General features: G+C 44.5%; 3 protein-coding genes across 3 annotated transcripts; 1 reads left to right on the top strand and 2 right to left on the bottom strand.

Moving 5' to 3' along the window:
- Positions 1 to 850: 850 nt before the first annotated feature.
- EAE97_007545 (uncharacterized protein) lies at positions 851 to 4,614 on the bottom strand (the record flags this gene model as incomplete). The annotated part of the gene is made up of 2 exons (XM_038878060.1): positions 851 to 3,857; positions 3,908 to 4,614. 2 exons carry the CDS (start codon positions 4,612 to 4,614, stop codon positions 851 to 853), a joined length of 3,714 nt encoding a protein of 1,237 aa, XP_038730898.1.
- A 1,871-nt stretch (positions 4,615 to 6,485) lies between these two features.
- Positions 6,486 to 9,996, bottom strand: EAE97_007544 (uncharacterized protein; the record flags this gene model as incomplete). Its single annotated transcript, XM_038878059.1, has 4 exons — positions 6,486 to 6,559; positions 6,731 to 6,788; positions 6,859 to 8,547; positions 8,599 to 9,996. 4 exons carry the CDS (start codon positions 9,994 to 9,996, stop codon positions 6,486 to 6,488), a joined length of 3,219 nt encoding a protein of 1,072 aa, XP_038730897.1.
- Positions 9,997 to 13,168: 3,172 nt separating this feature from the next.
- EAE97_007543 (uncharacterized protein) lies at positions 13,169 to 18,081 on the top strand (the record flags this gene model as incomplete). Its single annotated transcript, XM_038878058.1, has 5 exons — positions 13,169 to 13,363; positions 13,419 to 13,743; positions 13,793 to 14,455; positions 14,658 to 16,656; positions 16,740 to 18,081. The coding sequence occupies 5 exons, from the start codon at positions 13,169 to 13,171 to the stop codon at positions 18,079 to 18,081; spliced, it is 4,524 nt and encodes a 1,507-aa protein (XP_038730896.1).
- Positions 18,082 to 18,899: the final 818 nt, after the last annotated feature.

Raw genomic sequence — 18,899 nt, 5'->3', positions numbered from 1 at the left:
ATACTTATGAGGTAGGTAGATACGCGTGGGACATGTGGGAATACGAGTAGACCAATTAAGTGACTTAACACCACACGCTTAACTAGGTAACTCACTTACAATACTAGGTATCCACTAGCAAAACAAAAAACAAAAAGACATGCAATTATCCCAATCCCGATCAACAAAGAGACATATACCTAATATCTACTAGGGTACCTAGATATGTAAATCTCAATAAACAATTCAATCTGCACATCCACATCTACCTGGATATCAACCTACCTAGGCATCCCTCAACTCTCCCAAACTTCAAACCCCATTCATTCATTCAAAGCATACTAGGTACTATAAAGTCAAAAAATTTGTATTAATTTATCCATAACCCATAACCCATATTCCTGTCCATATTCTATGGTTTCCCACATTCACGATCGAATTTGGATCCAATCCAATACCTAGATAGCCATCCATTCCCCTTCTTCTCCCCCTTTTCCTTCCTTGTCCCTCAAAGTAGCCTCTCCCATTGTAAGAAATCAACCATCATCTTCCTACTATGCTTATTATTACAAGGATCGTGAATGTCGGATATTATGTAGACAGGATACGTATATTATATGCCTTTCTCATTGTCCAAGGGGCCCTTCTTTCCCCTCCTCCATTTCATTCCAATCAATCAGCTATTCCCTCCACCCAAACATGAAAAGTTCATCGCTATCCACCTATCGCCATATTACTCCGGTCCTTTTTACAATACATGTAGGGCTGCATAACACCAAGAGACTTTTTCGACCAAGGAAATTCGTTCATGTGACGATCAAATGCATATTAGTAAAGTGAAAACAGTGAAACGTGTACGAAAAGCTTCCAATCATCGAGGATTGTCAATAGACGAGCTTGCACTAATCCGTCCATCCACCAGTTCAGCAGAGCTACCGAGATATTGCGGATTGTTCTCCGGTGGGTTGATGGTGTGGATGTGATGCTGTGAAACATATCCTACGCTCGTCGGCCGATCATGCCCATATCCCTCGGTAAAATTACCGAATGAAGTATTTCGAGAATGTCCATATCCCTCATGCGGTGCTATGCTGGATCTAGCAGAGATGTCGGAATGTCGCTTGTTGGAATTCGACCTTTCAAAAGGGAGTCGTGAAGTAAGTGAATTTTGAGGTGTGTGACGACTAATGCCTGGAATGGTCAAGTCCACACTTGTATTCTGTGATTTTCGACGAGAACTCTTTCGCGGAACTGTAGGTGTTCGAGCTGGAGGACTTAAAGGCATATTTGGTATTGGGTCGCCGGCTCGTGAACCATGAGGTACTCTTGAGCTAGCTTTTGAAGGAAACCTACTAGGCAATTCCATGCCACCTTCAGGGATTTTTAGTCCTTGAAGCGAAGGGGGAATATCAGAAATCCTGGTCATTTCAAACTCATCCTCGTCATCATGGTAGCTCTGCCCATCATCCGATCCTATAGGACTGACTAATTCACCATCATCAGCATCTGCGCCATCCACACGCGACAGGCCAGCTCGTCCTGATAGACCGATGGCATCATGCCCATCATCAGAATCGGAATCAATTGGACCATGTCGAATTGCTCCTGTGGCTACTGGAATTCCTTCCGGTGGTGATTCATCGCCTGGTGCATTCCTTGCGTTGCTCAACCCTCCTGGTGGCATCCTAGAGCTTCTCACGACCTCAAATCCTTTGCCTTTCTCCTTCGTCTTGCCTTTGAAGAAACTCTTGAACCAGCCTGCAGCGGAGGCAGGAATTCCTGTAGGATCTGCAGGACCAGTTTTGATTCTCCGACTAGGTGCTTCAGCGTTCAAAGCAGGTCCACGAACGCCGTAGTAGAAGTCGACCTCTCTTGTAGTATAGTCAGCCTTCGATCGGTTAAGCTCCAAAGGAGCTCCATCCAAAGCTTGTTGCTGAGATGGACTATTACGGCCAGAAATTGAAGGACCTTCCAAATGCTCAATGGCATCAGGATCGGCAGGTGGTGATTCGTGCCTATTAGTCCAATCACCACTAGCCCACGACCCTCGACTTCTTGCCCCTGGGGAATAAGCATCTGCAGTCGGCCGGCGGAATCTAGGAGGACGATAGTAAGGATCGGCTGTGTCGGTTGTATCCAAGCCTAATATGGCACCTTTATTACGTCCCCGGCCGCTTGGCGCGGCAGCAGATGGCAGGAATGAGAATGTGCTTGCCTCTCCTGGTGTTGTTGGGGTATAAGAGCTCGGTGCACCGCTGCCAACGTGATGTGTAGGCATTGCACCGAAAGCATCTACAGTCATATTATCGAGGTTCGCACTTTGTCTATTGAGCAGAATCCCAGCGCTACCCGCAGACTGACTCCGAAGCCTGCCTCCCTCGACGAGATATGATTTTCTGTCTTGGTCGGAAAGCATAGCGGCGCTTGATAACTGACTTTGACGTGATGTGGCATCCCGACGGGGCAACCTTCTAGACAATTGTCGCATACCGAATACCTTAGAAAGACCACCTCTAGCTGCGCCACTTTCATTGCCTCCGGCACCCGCAAGCCTGGCAGCAACTTCAACAATCGTCTGCATTGCATTCAACATGAAGCCAAGAATGAGGACAATGGCGTGCATTAGGAGAATCGCATAGCCAACCCAGCCCTTTGGCCCTTCAGTAATACCAAGTGAAGGAGCAAATGCGATCATTAACAAAATGGTTGAGAAGCGCACCGCAGCGAAGAAAGTGTGGTAGGCATTCATTGATGTCGGCGAATGAAAAGGTCGAAACGCATGTAAGGTTAATATTGTGATGACTTCGCAAATCGCAAGAAGAACCAGCTGCGCAATGCCTGATGGTTGAACAGCTCCAATTGAGATACCGCGGAGAAAGGTCAGGAGTACCGGTACGAGGGCGAAAGGGGCTGCATTGTCTGAATATGTGTTGTACAACGCTCCGTAGGTAAGCACCGTTGGAAGATCATCGAATAGGTAGGACTTCGGTCTTGCTGTTGCGATAAGGTACAACAGGTAGATGGCAAAAACGACAATTAAGATCAGCATAAGTAACGCCAGACCGGTCGTATAGGCTGGTGACCTAGAAGCCTCAACTAACTGAAACATGGAAAGGGCAACAATAGGAAGCAAGAAATAATTAAAAACAATACGAATCACGTTTCCAACGGAAAATGGCACGTGTTTCTTCCTCAAATCCTCTTCTTGAGTGCCCATTAGCAGCCTCCACGCCCAACGCGTAGCGAAACCCAGCTGGATTAGTACAAGGACGACTCCAATAATAGCCAAAAGCCAAACAGCCATGCCAGCCCAGACATCATCAGATTCTCCCATTCCAATCAGTTGTCGCATGCGATCAAGACCATAAGTTCCATTCACTACGTATATGCCGTCGACCAGACTGTCTTGATAAGTGTTGCTTACGAAGCTTTCATTGAACATCAATGATGACCATGCAACTTTACTAACGATTGGTTGATAAAAGCCAGGATAGTCAAGTGTTAAGCCTCCAGTAAGAGCAACAAATTGGATGTATTGTAAGCAATCGCCGAATCCAGGTGTGACCAAACGGAGCAGGTCTGCATCTCGACCATAGTTTGTTGTCCAGCGAAAGATGTCATTGGTGCCCCAAGGACTATATATGCCCGCAAAAGCAGTTGCAAATGCGACACAGAGAAGCACTATTAAGGGTACATACTTCACAGTGGCAGATAAACTGTCCCCAATGTCAGGCGTAATATCAGCTGATATGCAACCAATAGTAGTCGCAGCAGTGTCGCCATTCTTGATTACCATCGTTGCAGAGAACGAAGTGAAAGCATACGAAGAGTAGAAGTTGTTGTTGAACCCAAAAGAAGGAAGAGTGTATGGATCCCATCTTGCACAGATTAGCTAGAGCATTATACAGCATCTGGGACCATAGCTTACATTGATGCATTGAAGGTAGGGCCAAGAGGACAGGTGCCGTTGACAAGCTGGTTACAGAAATCTACAGCGGCACTGTAAGGCTGATAGGTTAGCACAGTGACTTTATTGAAAAGCGTTGTGAGCTTTAGAGATGTTGGATCGGGCTCGTCTGCGATCTTGCCATTATAGGTATCGGTTGAGTTGCTTTGCCAGTACGCTGTGTCGTTGGATCCGGGTAATTTATCAGTTGTTGATGCCCCTGGACCTGATCCCTTAACATCACCCCATACTTGAACCGCAAGATTATGAGTCGATTCGGTGGTATTGAACACTGCCCATAGGAAATACGGAACAAATTGTAACTGATAAGGCGTATTACCCTGGTAGCTCTCTTCCAAACAGTTCTGAAACTCTATGAACACGGCGGAAGTAGGAGTAATCCAGAAAGCTGAGATCAATGTAACTAGAATTATCCAGACACCTGAAGAGGTTTTCGTAGGAGCTCTAGACCAAGGACGGTATGCATGCGTTTGCTCTGGGACAGAAGCTCGGGGGACTAAATACGATCGATTCGAATGTTGTTCGCCTTTAAATCCCCCCTCCCTCACCATTTCCTGCTCCCAGCAGTCCGCAGACATTATCGATGTGGTATTCGGACGACTCGTTCGATCATGGTCAGCATAGGAATCCGGAATGACCTGAGCTTCGTATCTCGAATTTCCTGGCATTGGTAGTACGAGTGACCGTACCCAGCGACGCGACGAGTTATAATGGAGCCTGCCTTAAGCATACGAGGTGGTGATTTGCTTTACTAGTCTAAAAAGCCATGATGATGTGGTCGCCGTCACAAATGAGTGAGAGTGCCTATTGGTAAACAATTTGTCCGAATTATTTCTTGACCAGAAAATCCCAATTCGCTATATGATGATGCCTAGTTCCTTCTGAAACGCCTCTTACTGTATAGTCTGTCGGCAAGCGCTACCCAGGCAGGTACTTGAGAATTGAGTGTTTGAATGATTTGATGAATAAACAAAAAGTGATTAGATAGATCAAGGAGTAAGAAATTCTCTACAACATTGGTGAAAGTAAAACGATAGAGAATTGTTTTAGTTTGGTGGTGTGTATAGTGTAGAAGCTGGAGGGGATGGAGGAGTTTAGACGTGGATGAGATCTCTCGTAATTGCGGGTATTCACAAGCCACGAGAGCTAATAAGATGTCCTGGATATATCGGCTTTTTGATTTGATTTGATTTGATTTTGTTTTATTTTCTTTCTGAGCAGTCTCTTTTCCTTCTTTCCAAAGGGGGGCAGGGGAGGGGGTTTTTTTCCAATGATCGAATCAAATACATGATCAGGTATTGTAAATTAAAATATGAATCATTATCTGATTATTTAATCAATGTCTGTACGAAATGTCTACTACTTGAAAGCTAAGTAGGTACCCAGGCACTTACTGTACGGAGTATGACCTAAGTAACTTGATGAGTGTCTAGTAGTCAAGGAAGTATCCGAATAGTCGAGTGGTAGTAGTAAGAGGTTATGTTATGATTATGCTGCATTTGCCTAACTTCATTATCACAACATGCGGTTTATCTTCGACTGTTGAGTTACTAGATGCGGTAGCCTTACAGCTAATGCGTACCATTGATTTACCATAAGGTGCAGCGTAGGTACCTACTAGGTAATAACATATTATACATCCTTTTTAAAGTTTTCATGGGTGGTGTGGCTGTGATCTGTCTCTTCATCTAAATGGTCGATCTTTCGAACCACGCTCATTTGATTGGACTATATGAGGGACACGCTCTATAAATAGCTCATCCACCCCGGTATCACAAGGGGGGGTTTGAATACGGACCTTTTGTTTCCAAGATGCATCAAATATTTGCATACATCGTAGTTAAATGGTGGGTATAGGATCATAATTCGGGTGGATCCCATCAATGAATTGACCCCCTCCTGGAAACATATCAAAAGACTCAAATTTTACTTTATTTATTCATTAACTCACCCACTCGTTCATCCATTTCATTAATACTGCCACATGTCGACGTTGTTGGGAGGGCAATTGTTACATAGTCGGTCAGTCTACACATCAAAGTAAATACCATACAATTAATCGTATTCGTACTTCCTTGAAACAAGTAATTGGTGGGATATTGAGATCGCACCCGCATATTGTAAGTCCAAGAGTTAGCTCTTAGTACACCAGGCATACATATCAAGCCCTGACACTAATGAAGGGGGACAACAGTAAAATAGTGGAGGCAATGCATGGCCGTTCGCTTATGAAAATGGTTAGAAAAACTACCTTTCTATGGTTCCTAGACTTGAACTAACTCCAGGTCATACTGCACTAGATAACTTGAAATTTAGAAGCTCCCAAGAAGAAGATCGATGCTCTTCACATTAAACATCGACTTCGTGGCAATGATGCTGCCGCCAGCCAAGAAAATAAAGAACTCCAGTACAATGATGGATATCTTCCCGTAATGCTATCCGCTAATATTCAAATTCCAGTTTATGCGCCGTGCGCCTCGCAACCATATGTCATTTACTCTTTATTGCAAAAATTATCTCATGTCCAAAAAGCTTGCTCTCATCTTCTTACCGATCCCATCCGTGAAGCTACTTTTACAGGTGCCGGTAAGGATTTACTAAATGTATCGCGTTCTGAACCAAAGGATTAGCGAAGGAAAATTTGATGAGTGAACAGCAATGTGTGCTCTTGTTCCCGTTTCCTTGGACTGGGTAAAATGTAGTTTAACAAGGAAGCTGGAACTCAAGATACACACGCTGGGCCTGTGATAGGGTCAATGGGAAAATACAAAATATCGCACTTACCCGCTTCCGTATCAAATATTACTGTGATATCATCATGCTCGCCGGGATAGTCAGGCATCTGTATATTGTTAGCCAATTTGATACTTGTAGTGGTACAATAATGGTCCTTTTTTGAAATGGATACCTACATCTAGATTGACAAACCCACTATCCAATGCTGTGTGTCCCTCGACACGAGGCTTTGGCATTGCAAATTTGGCGTCAACGATGCGCAGAGAGAACTTTCCACTCTTGTTTGAGCTCTCGAATGTATCAGTAGATTTCAAAGTGAAACCCATGCAATCTCCGTGGCTGAAATTCTCAAAGAAGGCAAGCAGTTGCACAACTTTTTCTTTTTGGACCAATTGCAATCTAGTTATGGCAGCATCCCACTTTTTGTAGATGGGAACCACCATTCTTCGCCTCGAAATATTGAAGGACGCTGCCCTGCCATCAAAAACAACAACAAACCCTGTCAGTGCTGTTTGGAAAAGATGAAGTTCTCTCAAGCTAGGAAACACGTAAGTTCGGGTTGTCTCGGCTCTCGCAATTGTTGCAAGAACTTCAGCGAATTCTTTTGTGGACTGATTTGATGCTTGTGCTTGCGTTGCCATTATGGTCATGTCGTGCTGAGGTTGCCTCAAAATCTTCAATTCATTTGTCGAATGCAGATCAAGTCGTAGCTTCAACTCCCCAGGTCCAATATTAAATCGATCCGTGATTGAACCTGTTTTGAAATCCATGATGACTCGTAAATGTTCTGAAAGAACAGTCTTGGCGTTCTGAATATCAAAGGCATCTTCATTGATTACTCGAGCACTTTGCCATTCCAAACCTCCGAGACGTGGCGCCAGCCCCCCAGGTTCCTCAATAACAAATGATCGAATGGGAGTTTCACCATAGACAGTCTCTTCCCGTCCGATCACTCCACCCGTCAGTAGAGCGTGCAATCTAGCTCTTTGATCTGCCTCCTCGAATGTGAAGACCATTGTGGATCTTGGGTTTCCATCATCAATCTTTAACAAAAGTGCTGGATAGCCGTTGTCACCCCTTAGAAGACTGAACTGGATGGGTGTCATAGGTAAGATATCTTGATCGATACCTCTTAAATTTTTGGTCATCTTTCCCGTCATAACAGCAAGTCGAAATCCTCTGTGCTTCTTTCTGGGACCCGTGGCTGCTTTCTCGACGATACTCTTTTCGAACAACCTTACCTCGCACTTTGGCACGGCTTCTCCTGGGAACCCCTGTGCTTGCTTTTCTTGGCCAAAGTGTTGGAAAGCCTTAATGGTCATTTGAAAGACAAGATCTTCATCATCCTGTCGAGCAAGACTTTGTCGGACACTGTTTTGAAAATCATAGGAACCTCTGAGACTCCTAAAATCCTGTGGGGTACAATTGATGCGAAGCTCAAAGCCTCGCGGAAGTTTGATATTAAGCGAGCTGTTCTTCTGTATCCAGGACACATCATTCCACGTGGGCCCACGAGTTTTGTCGTGCTGAATCACAAGCTTTAAAGTTCCGGTTTGATTGGTTATTACGAAGCTTAAATCGTCTTCATGATTTCCTCGAACGATAGATAAAAGACAAGGGCAACGATAATGTGACGAGGCTGCTTCTTCTAGAAGGTAGACATCTACAAAGTGACGTCCGTAGGTGAAACTTGTGCCCGAGTCACCTAATGGAAGAGCTCCAGGTAGGGTCAGGGTTGTATTGGGCCGCTGTAGTGCTAGCAATGATCGGTCGCCTTCATCTCTCGTCCATATCTGATTATCATTACCTTGGAGCAATGGCGCGTCTTCGCCAAACGGCGGGAGAATGTTGTTACGTTTCATAGACTGCATTATTTAATTAGTAAAATTAGTCTACCAACATTTGTTAATGCTTACCATTGTCAATTTTTTCAAGCCAGATATAATTGCTTGTCGTGATTCCAAGGCGTCGTTAATAATGTGATCATTCATTTGGTTGTTCATTTCGGGGCATTGGGGAGCAATCTTTTCCATTAGCCAATATGCCTTGGCTAAATTTGAGTAAGCCTGTTGACGACCAATTGCATTGTTCTGTCTTGCTTCTGGGGTTGTAGATCGGTCTCTGATGCTACTTTCCAGCTCGGATCGGCCTTTGAGAAACCACCACAACGCACCTCTGACAAGCTCTTCTAATGAACATGACGAGAGTGGTTTTAGCGACTCGGCTGAAAGTCTGAATAACGTGAACATATGCGACGTGCGTCTGGAAAATTCATTTAGAGCATCATCCCCTACAGCCAATGCAGCATCTTTCAGATTAAATGTTGGGGCCCGTGTAGTTGGAGGGGGACTCTCGACCGCACTAGCGGAGTTTGTTGTGGAAGTCCTTGAAAAAGATGAAGGACTCTCGTCAGCGACAGGAGGATTTGACCTCCCACTATCACTAGGCGTCTCGGGCCTCCCAAACTGACTCAATCCTGGCGAAGAGCTTAATTGCGTATTCTTCGTGGTATTTAGATGAGCAGCTTCTTGTGGGGGAGACTTCTCATTTGCTGTCAAAGCTGCCAGCGCGAGATCTCGTTCATCAAAATGTCCCGACACCGCCCTTACCAATGCTTTGCCCTCTGATGCACGCATTGCTGCTTCCGCCTTGCCATTGAACGAGCTACGCGATCCGGTCCTTGCGGTACTATTGTAACTTTCCTCATTTCTTTGGTTTCTATTGGGCTGGGGAGGCTCACTATCGGATGCAGAGTCATTGTCTGCGAGCGTTGAAAACCCTGTTTGCGTACGTCGTAAAGGACCGGGTCTAAACATGTCGGGGTCCCCAAATTTGTCGGCAGGTCCCTGTGATGAGCCATATGATGGGGGAGGACCAGGTCGTCGGGTTTGTTTTTGCTGCGGAATTGTTGCAGCTCTACTTCGCAGAGCTTCTGCGATTTCTGCTGTTGGTGAGGCACATTCGTCGCCTCCTTCACCTATGACTTCCGGTTGGGCCTCTGTAAACCTCACGACCAATCCTTTCCTACTCCGTTTTGGGCTCGCAGATCGATTGCGCCTAGCATTATTTACTTCAGCCGCCGTGGGCCATCGTTTTGCAGTAGATGTATCAATTCGACCAAGAACAGGAGGTCTCGGAGGGGTATTCGAAGCTGCGGTGGACGATGCAGTGTACAATTTATCAGTAGGACCATGAAGAAAATCGGATACCTCTTCTGCTGAGGATGGTTTCTTTTCCTTTCCAAATAATTTTCCCATCAATCGACCTTTGAGTTGCTTGTGCTCAATGTCTTTTCTGCTATCGGTTGCGTCCATCTTCCCATTGACAATGATCTACTGAACTGTTGGAACTTGAAATCAAGCACACGACAAGGAACTATGAAGCACCAAATTTGATTTTTAGAGGAATGGATCAATGAACATTAATAAGTTGATCAATTGTGAATTGAAAATGAAAAATATATTGCAATTGTGATTGCAATGAAATTGAAAGAGAGTATTCACTTGCGCGTCCAAGACTTCAGGGTTGTTTATCTGGTCAGTATAATTAAGGAAGATAGGGTATTCCTACGATCCAAATTGCCGCGAAATGAGGCACAGCTAAGGCCCAACATGTACTTCCAAATCCAAATCCAATGCCAATGCCAATTCCCGTTCAAAAGCCAATTCGAAAGCCTAAATAATATGACTGCAGCTGCAAGGGCGTCGTGGATCCTTACTCGGAAAGTGTTTCAGGGCAGTTACTTTCATTTAATCGATGCTTGAATAAAAGTGTAATGGCATGCGACTCGTATCAAGTTTCCAAAGAAATGAAAGAGTGAGCCTCAATGGCCATGGGGGTGGAGACAATTAACAATGGAAAAGATTTAAGGGTCCTACATAGTACATGCTAACCTTACCGGCACAAGAGATATATGTACCTAGTACACACTTGGGTAGATAGGCATGTTGGTTTGGATCACTGCGTGTTTAAGGTTATGGGCGAAGCTCAATTGAACAATTGAATACTCCTCAGTGCGAAATGAATGGTTCAATTGATATTCACCATGATTTTATATGCCAGTGTGGTATGGGCGAAGCTCAATTGAATCCTTACCAACTTTCACTTCTTACTTCTTACTCTCTGGACAATCTGGATGCTTTCTCACCCCGGCTGTGCCAAGTATTCAATTGGTGTTGATCGTACGTAGTTCGTATTCAAGATAAGATGCTATCAGTGAAGCTCGGTTTCTCGCTGGCACCGCCTGTACAGGTGAAGGAAACCATTCAACGGTCATCCATTGATAACTGATGACACCTGGGTAGGTTGGTAAGTATTGGTGAGGATTGATCGAATGAAGGGATTGGATACAAGCATCCTGCACCTGCAGAATATCAGACTATCAGACTATGCGATAAACTATGCGATATTGCTCTGTATTGGACGGATTGTGTACCTATGTGAAGTTATCAATCCGCTGAAACCTTAGCTTTACACGATCATCAGGTGGGTACGAGTGTGTACGGAGTACCCAACTACACCCATCGTATGATGAGGATCTTTGACTTATTAATAATTCATTGATATGGGGATTCATCGTCTCCGCCTACCATTATGGCCCTCACCAACACTGTACCTGATACAATTGATTCATAGAACCTTTTCCATCCAGGGACAGGTCTGGTACTGTAATGAGTGTAATGAGTGTAATATAATATAACACAGCGTGTTCTTTCCACAGTACGAGCACATAGGTTTCAGTTCCCTAACCAAAACAGCAACGACACCGACAACGACAAAGAGAACGACAACGACAACGACAACAAATCACACCTTTACAGGTACCTAGTATTCATCCAAGTATTCATCCAACACACACAATCTCCATAACCTACCTACCGACACTACATGCTAGGTACATACTCGCACATGAATATCTATCTAACCCCGCCAGCTTACTCTCCAGTTAATGCCACGCTTCTCCAGACACACATTATCCCAATAATTTGGCAACACCAAACACTCTCAGTCACTGGTTCACAAGCTCGATTTAACAAGTTTCCTCACTATCTCGCATATCGAATATCTGCAGCTCAATCAGCTCTCCCACGGCACCAGCCATCTTGTCCCTTACTGTATTTAGTTTGCAATACATGCGGAGATTATCCAAGCAAGCCAAAGTGTAACGGGGACACCGAGGGAGTTCGTTTGAGGAGGGGATATTTCTAATAACCATTACACATTTAATCAAAGATTTAATGATGATAAGTATTGTATCAACTCCAATTCAGCTGATTTATGCTTGAAATCCCGCAATGCAAAGATTTACTCCTCTCTAAGGTGCACTAGGTGGGTTGAACATTCGCATTTCGAATGGGGATGATAGAAGAAACCTGGAAGAACCCTCCCTTGCCCTCCACATTTACATATTCCTTGTACTGCTGAAAATCTCTAGGGCTACAAGGACCGTGGTACATGATAATAAGTCGGGTACTTTGGACTCTACAGCAGAGTAGTAAGAGGAAGAAGACTAACAGACGCAGAACTTGCTCAGAATTTAGAAGAGGCCACTTTACAGCAAGCGATGTGGTTATGCTTGCTGCTTGCTGCTTGTGAGTGCAATGATGTACACGAGGATTAGCAAAATGGTAGGGTATGATTTGATGTACGGTGTGCTCTGTAGAGTGTATGAATATGATATTACGGATACCCAGTGAAGAGGAGCATTTATTATTCTTATTCTTATATTGTGTTAGGTATTTGTTAGGTATTTAATAAAAAAAAAGGAAACATGTCTGAAAACAACTCAAGAATTGTAATGTACATCAATAACAAGGAAACCCCCTCTCTCCTCCCTCAATCACTTATCTAGGTTCATACAGCTGTCAACAAACCATAAAAAATCAATGTAAAATCAAGGCTTGGTTTGATTAAATCGATTGTGAATCCCCAGTACTTCCTACTCATTTTAAAACCCTTTGGGTCTTTGTCTGTCGTCATCGCCAATCGTCTGCGTTAAGGAAGATCATCTACAAATCCCTTTTACACTTCTTTCTCAATCATTCTCACAGATAAACAACACCCCCCCTTCCCTTCACTTCTTCCCAACCTTTGAGGAAAAAAGGGTCTCAATTTGAAGCTCTGGATAAGATATCCATGATCTTACTTTCACCCTAAACACCAATTACCCAATTCTTTAGGTGGTTCGGATTGGCCAATTTAATTTAATTCGTTCCCTATCTTACCTCTCCCGAAGCTATAAGCTTCTAGCCTCCCGCTATTACCACAGCCCTTTTCTATAGCTGCATTCACTTCCTCTGCCTGCGAAACCAGCCCGAAATCAATATTTGAGTATTTCGCAATCAGAAAGTTTATCTTCTATTCAGTTGCTGACTACTCTTTTCGACGACATATCCCGTCGTTGTCTGGCTGAAGTCGGCACTTTTATAAGTGACCTTTGCAGTTCGACTTTCTTGATTGGTTCGGGACAGCATAACCACAGCAAATATGTCGACAACAAGGGGATTGGAGGGAGAGCTCAAAGCACAGGGTGCAGTAGAAGCAGCACAAGACCCTAACAGTTCAGTGACAGCAGCAGATGCTGAAGCAAAAATTGTCAATGAGGGTCACAAGGCAGGCGTGCCAGCTTTCTCCTTTGACCCAGATGCGAGTCCAGAGGAGAAGGCAGCACAGGCTAGGGCTGTAGGTTATAGTCTTTCGGGTTCTTGGTCATCTGCTAATGTCAAATTTCTTGCAGCGTATTCCAGAAGGATTTCACCATGAGCACAAATCGAAAGGCGTCGCAATCGCTACGGATATTGACGACGGTTCACCGGGAGCTTACGACCTACCACCACCCTCTACTGCCGGAGCTCTTGCAGCTCCTGTCAAAGGAACCAAACAATCAGAACAGCCTGTAGCAAACGGATATGTCGATGATGACGAGGATGCTCGCTGGATCGAAAGAGCTGGCTGGGCACCCAGATTTGGTTCTGGAGATTCTGGCGAATCTATAGAAGGAGAAAGTCTTCTAGACCATCAAACTTGGATAGAGGGCAAGATTGAAGATAAATTTTATGGGGGTAAATTGATGCTTCCTTCTGCTCAGGGATTTTGCTAATTTTACGTCAGATTGGTATCAAAATACTGCCGTCATCATATTTGCATGTCTTTCGTCATGGTTTGTGGCCACGCTTGGTGGAGGGCTTAGCTGGGTCTTCATTATCATGGCGATTTGTGGTACATATTATAGGACTTCGATACGTCGAGTACGACGCAACTTTCGTGACGATATCAATCGCGAGCTTGCCAAAAACAAGCTTGAAACAGATACGGAAAGTCTAGAATGGATGAACAGCTTCATGGTCAAGTTTTGGCCAATTTTCCAGCCAGTGCTTGCCGAGACAGTCATCAACTCCGTCGATCAAGTGTTAAGTACGGCAACACCAGCCTTTTTGGATAGTCTTCGCATGAAGACGTTCACTCTGGGTACAAAGCCACCTCGTCTGGAGCACGTGAAGACGTATCCCAAAGCAGAGGATGATATTGTACTCATGGACTGGAAATTCAGCTTCACTCCAAATGATCATGCGGATATGACTTCCCGCCAAATCAAGAACAAGGTCAACCCAAAAGTTGTTCTTGAAATCAGAATTGGAAAAGCAATGATCAGTAAAGGTCTAGACGTTATTGTCGAGAATATGGCTTTCTCGGGTCTCATGCGTGTTAAGATCAAGCTTCAGATTCCATTTCCTCATGTGGAAAAGATTGAAATCTCATTCCTTGAGAAGCCTAGTAAGTTTTGTTTATCTTTTTTTTTTTCGTCCTATGAATGCTTGCGTTTCAATACATTGTTATCCGCAAGCTGGAACGTCCTCGAGATTTTCACATTTCTTTTGAACACAAAGCTGTCTCAGCCTTTTGGGGGCAGCTTCAGACTTCAACCGTCTATATCTCGCGTACCCTTAGTAGACATTTTAGACTAACTTTTCAAAAGCAATCGATTATGTATGTAAACCTCTTGGAGGTGAAACTCTCGGATTTGACATCAATTTCATTCCTGGACTTGAAAGTTTCATTCTCGAACAGATCCATGCGAATATCGGACCTATCATGTATGCACCCAACGTGTTCCCAATCGAAGTCGCGAAAATGCTGTCTGGGTCAGCTGTTGATCAGGCTATCGGTGTATTGGCTGTCACTCTCCACGGGGCTCAAGGGCTCAAGAATCCCGACAAATTTGCTGGAACCCCTGATCCATATACTGTCCTGTCAATCAACAATGGTCCTGCTCTAGCCCAAACCAAGATCATCAAGGAAAACGCTAATCCTAAATGGAATGAGACGAAATATGTTATCCTTACTTCTTTCACCGAGAGTCTCACAATGGCTATTTTCGATTATAATGAATACCGAAAAGACAAAGAACTTGGTACTGCCACTTTCCCATTGGAAAGGGTGCAAGAGGTTACAGAATATGAGAACGAACAGCTTGAAGTTATGGCAAATGGCAAGGCACGTGGCCTACTATCTGCAGATCTACGCTTTTTCCCCGTCCTCGAAGGACGTACTCTCGCAGATGGCACGGCTGAACCTCCTCCTGAGTCTAATACCGGTATTGCTCGTTTCTGTGTCGAGCAAGCTAAAGACCTCGATGGTACCAAGAGTCTCATTGGTCAGCTCAGCCCATATGCTGTACTTTTACTAAACAATAAGGAAATTCATGTCACAAGGAAATTAAAGAGAACGAACAATCCTATTTGGGACAACGGATCTAAGGAAATTCTCATCACTGATAGAAAGAGTGCAACTTTTGGTCTTGTCATTAAGGATGATCGAGAACTCGGCACCGATCCCATCCTTGGCACATATCAGATCAAACTCAATGACATGCTGAACTTGATGGAAAAGGGTCAAGAGTGGTATACGCTCGCTGGAGCCAATTCTGGCAGAGCGAAGTTAACGCTTCAGTGGAAACCAATCGCATTGCAAGGTGTAGGCGGAGGCACTGGCGGTTATGTTACCCCTATTGGTGTCATGAGATTCCATTTCAAGAATGCGCGAGATCTTCGAAATCTTGAAACTTTGGGTAAATCTGATCCTTACGTCAGAGTCCTCTTGTCTGGCATAGAAAAGGCCCGAACAGTCACATTCCAAAATAACCTCAATCCAGATTTCGACGAAGTTGTATACGTCCCCGTCCACAGTGTCCGGGAGAAGTTAACTTTGGAAGTTATGGATCAAGAGACTATCAACAGTGATCGTACTTTGGGATCGATCGAAGTCCTGGCTGCCGACTACATTCAACAACTTGAGAACGGGGAATTCATTGTACATGATGACAAAGTACTACAAGCAGGTGGATTGCGCATGCATGGAAAGGGCTCCCCCAGAGGAACACTCAACTATACTGTAGCATTCTATCCATGTTTGAACGTCGCAGATCCCGAAGACGAGGAAGAAGCTAAAGAAGAGGCCGCCCGCAAAAAGTCTTCAGAGAGAGGTCGCATAACTGGTATGGAAAATGGCGTCAAGGATGCTGTGGCAAATGGGGACGAATCAGAAAAGCCTACACGGTCTTCGAGCGAATCTGCGATGGCTGCAAAGCTTGCGGAAGGTGAACAAGAGCAAGAAGAGACCACAAAAGAAAAGCAACTTCCTAAGATTCATCTTACGCCCGAAGAATTACTCAAGTATGAATCCGGTCTTATTATTTTCAAGATAATTGACTGCGACTTGACCCGAAGCAATGTCCACGTCGAAGTTGTCGTTGATGATATGGCATTCCCGTCATACTCGTCCTCCACAATCAAATCGAAGAGAATGACTTTGGATGAGATAGGCGATTGCTTTGTTCGTGAACTAGATTTCTCCAAGATTACCATACGTATTCGAGAGAAGCAGAGTAAGGGGGATGACAAGAAAGACTCCACTATTGCCCGCCTAAGTGGGGAGACACTAGCTACCCTAAAACAATGCCTCAACAATCCTACCATGTAAGTGCAAAACAACATCGATTTCCGAGAGTGATCTTTCTCTCACGATCCCTACTTTGTACAAGTACTAACACATTCCATAGACTCAAGCTTCGAGATGATGACGGACATACTAGTAATATCAAGGTCTCACTTAAGTATATCCCAGTCAAGATGAATCTAGATCCAAGCGAGAGTATCAACAACATGGGAAAACTACGAGTAGATGTTCTGGATGCTACTGATCTTCCATCGGCAGACCGCAACGGATACTCAGATCCATACTGCAAGTTTGAGTTCAATGGGAACTCGGTGTTCAAGACCAAAGTCCAGAAGAAGACTTTACACCCAGCTTGGAATGAGTTCTTCGAGCTCGATGTACCTTCAAGAACAGCATCGCATTTCGTTTGTAACGTCATGGATTGGGACTTCGGTGATAAGGCCGACTTCCTTGGCAAGGCCGAAATTAACCTAAACCTCTTGGAACCATTCAAGCCAAAAGAAATGAGCTTAGCATTGGAAGGCAAATCAGGTTCTATTCGTCTACGCTTGCTATTCCGCCCAGACTACGTGACTAGGTCGAGACAAGGAAGTTCGACGTTCTCTGGTACATTTGCTACGCCAGGAAAGATTGTCACTGGAGTGGCAGGAGCTCCAATCAAGGGTGTTGGCTTTGCGGCACATGGTGTTGGCAAAGGAGCCTCCTTTATTCGACACGGCTTCAAAAGTAAGAAGAAGGATGAAGACGACCTTAATGGCAGCATTAGTTCTGAATTAGACAACGAAGCTCCTATTACTAACGGAAGTGGCGGATTAAAGCGTGGAAGTGCCCTCCCCGGCTCAGGGGTACCAATTCCGGATATCATGCCTCCAAAGACACCTCCATCAGAACCGAATCATGCACGAACCAAGTCTTTCGGAGCATCTTCGGGGCACTCTGGCATGTTCGGTTCTCCTGGTGCTACAGGTGGACCTGTGGGTATTGCAAACTTCACAATCGTGTCTGCATCGGGATTTCCACCTTCTTCGAGCGTTATGGTCTATGTTAAATCACTGGGTGCCAAGCCTAAAGTCATTCACAAGACTGATCATATCAAATCGCCTAACGGCACCGTACTTTTCAACGAGAAGAAAGAAAGCTTCAAGTGCACCACTTCTGCAGATGCGACCTTCCAAGTGTCTGTCAAGGCACACAATACCTTTGGCTCAGACGATGATCTTGGCGAGGGAGCTCTTGTCGTGGATGAAACTGGCACAATGCAAGAAAAGCAAATCCGTTGTGGTGCGGGCTACATTACGGTAAAATCCAATTTTATTATGAGCTCTACTGAAAATGGATCGGAGAGTCCGAAGACCCGTTCAGGTTTTGGAAGAAGTTTGCTTAGCAAGAAAGAGACTGGCCGGACTAGCAGAGACATCACACCCGTCGGTACACACGGCTCTTAGTAGGATGAATAACAGAGTCGGTATTCAGGGGCAAATGAGGGATAGATGGTAGATTTTCTAGCATGAGGGTGGCCTGTCTCTTCTGTGTGTTTTTTGGGGAGAGATAGGTGGTCGAAAGCTTACGATGGATTTTGCTTTCTTGTTCTTGTTTCTATGGGAGGGAGATACCATGGCGAGTTTGGTTGTTCATTTATTGCGCGTTATTTCTTACCGTATTTGACGAATTTCCTTGAGTGAAGCTGGCGTAGTTAATATTGGTACAATAATCATCTGGAGAGAGCATGAGAGTTTTGATGGCACTGGGGGTAAAAGGGTCGATGGGCGATGTAGGCCTGGATGATGTGGAATGGATATTTGGATTGGAAAAGGAGTGGGAATGGGGAAGGAATCCCTTGAGATGCAGCCAAATTCATATTTTCAATGTTGTACTTATTATGTCGTGAGAAGCTATGCTTAGTACACTCTGTGAAATGAAATAAAATGATCCCTCCCAACAAATGACTTTATCCATTTACTTTGTAGATGGATTTGCAAATTGATTGCCTTCTTCTTCCACTACTCCCTTTCTCTTTCCCACTTTTGATATTTGATACAATCGATATATTATCTCTGTAACCCTCGGAGGGATCCGATGGAGTTTCCTTTGTGATTTTCTCAATAATTTCGAATTCCCGCCGAGAATGTTTAAATATCACGAGCTAACCTGCTAATGCAGTAGAACGACCCTCAGCGTATGCAAGTACAGGGTTAAAAAAGCCTAGTCGACAAAAGATTGGACCCAAGCTGATAGAAAAGTACCAGGTTTTTTGCAAGTTGCA

This window comes from Botrytis byssoidea (genome assembly GCF_014898295.1).
Source record: "Botrytis byssoidea strain MUCL 94 chromosome Unknown BBYS_015, whole genome shotgun sequence".
NCBI classification, from domain to species: Eukaryota; Fungi; Ascomycota; class Leotiomycetes; order Helotiales; family Sclerotiniaceae; genus Botrytis; species Botrytis byssoidea.
Note: the sequence above shows the minus strand (reverse complement) of the source record. Positions and strands in the feature narration are given on the sequence as shown.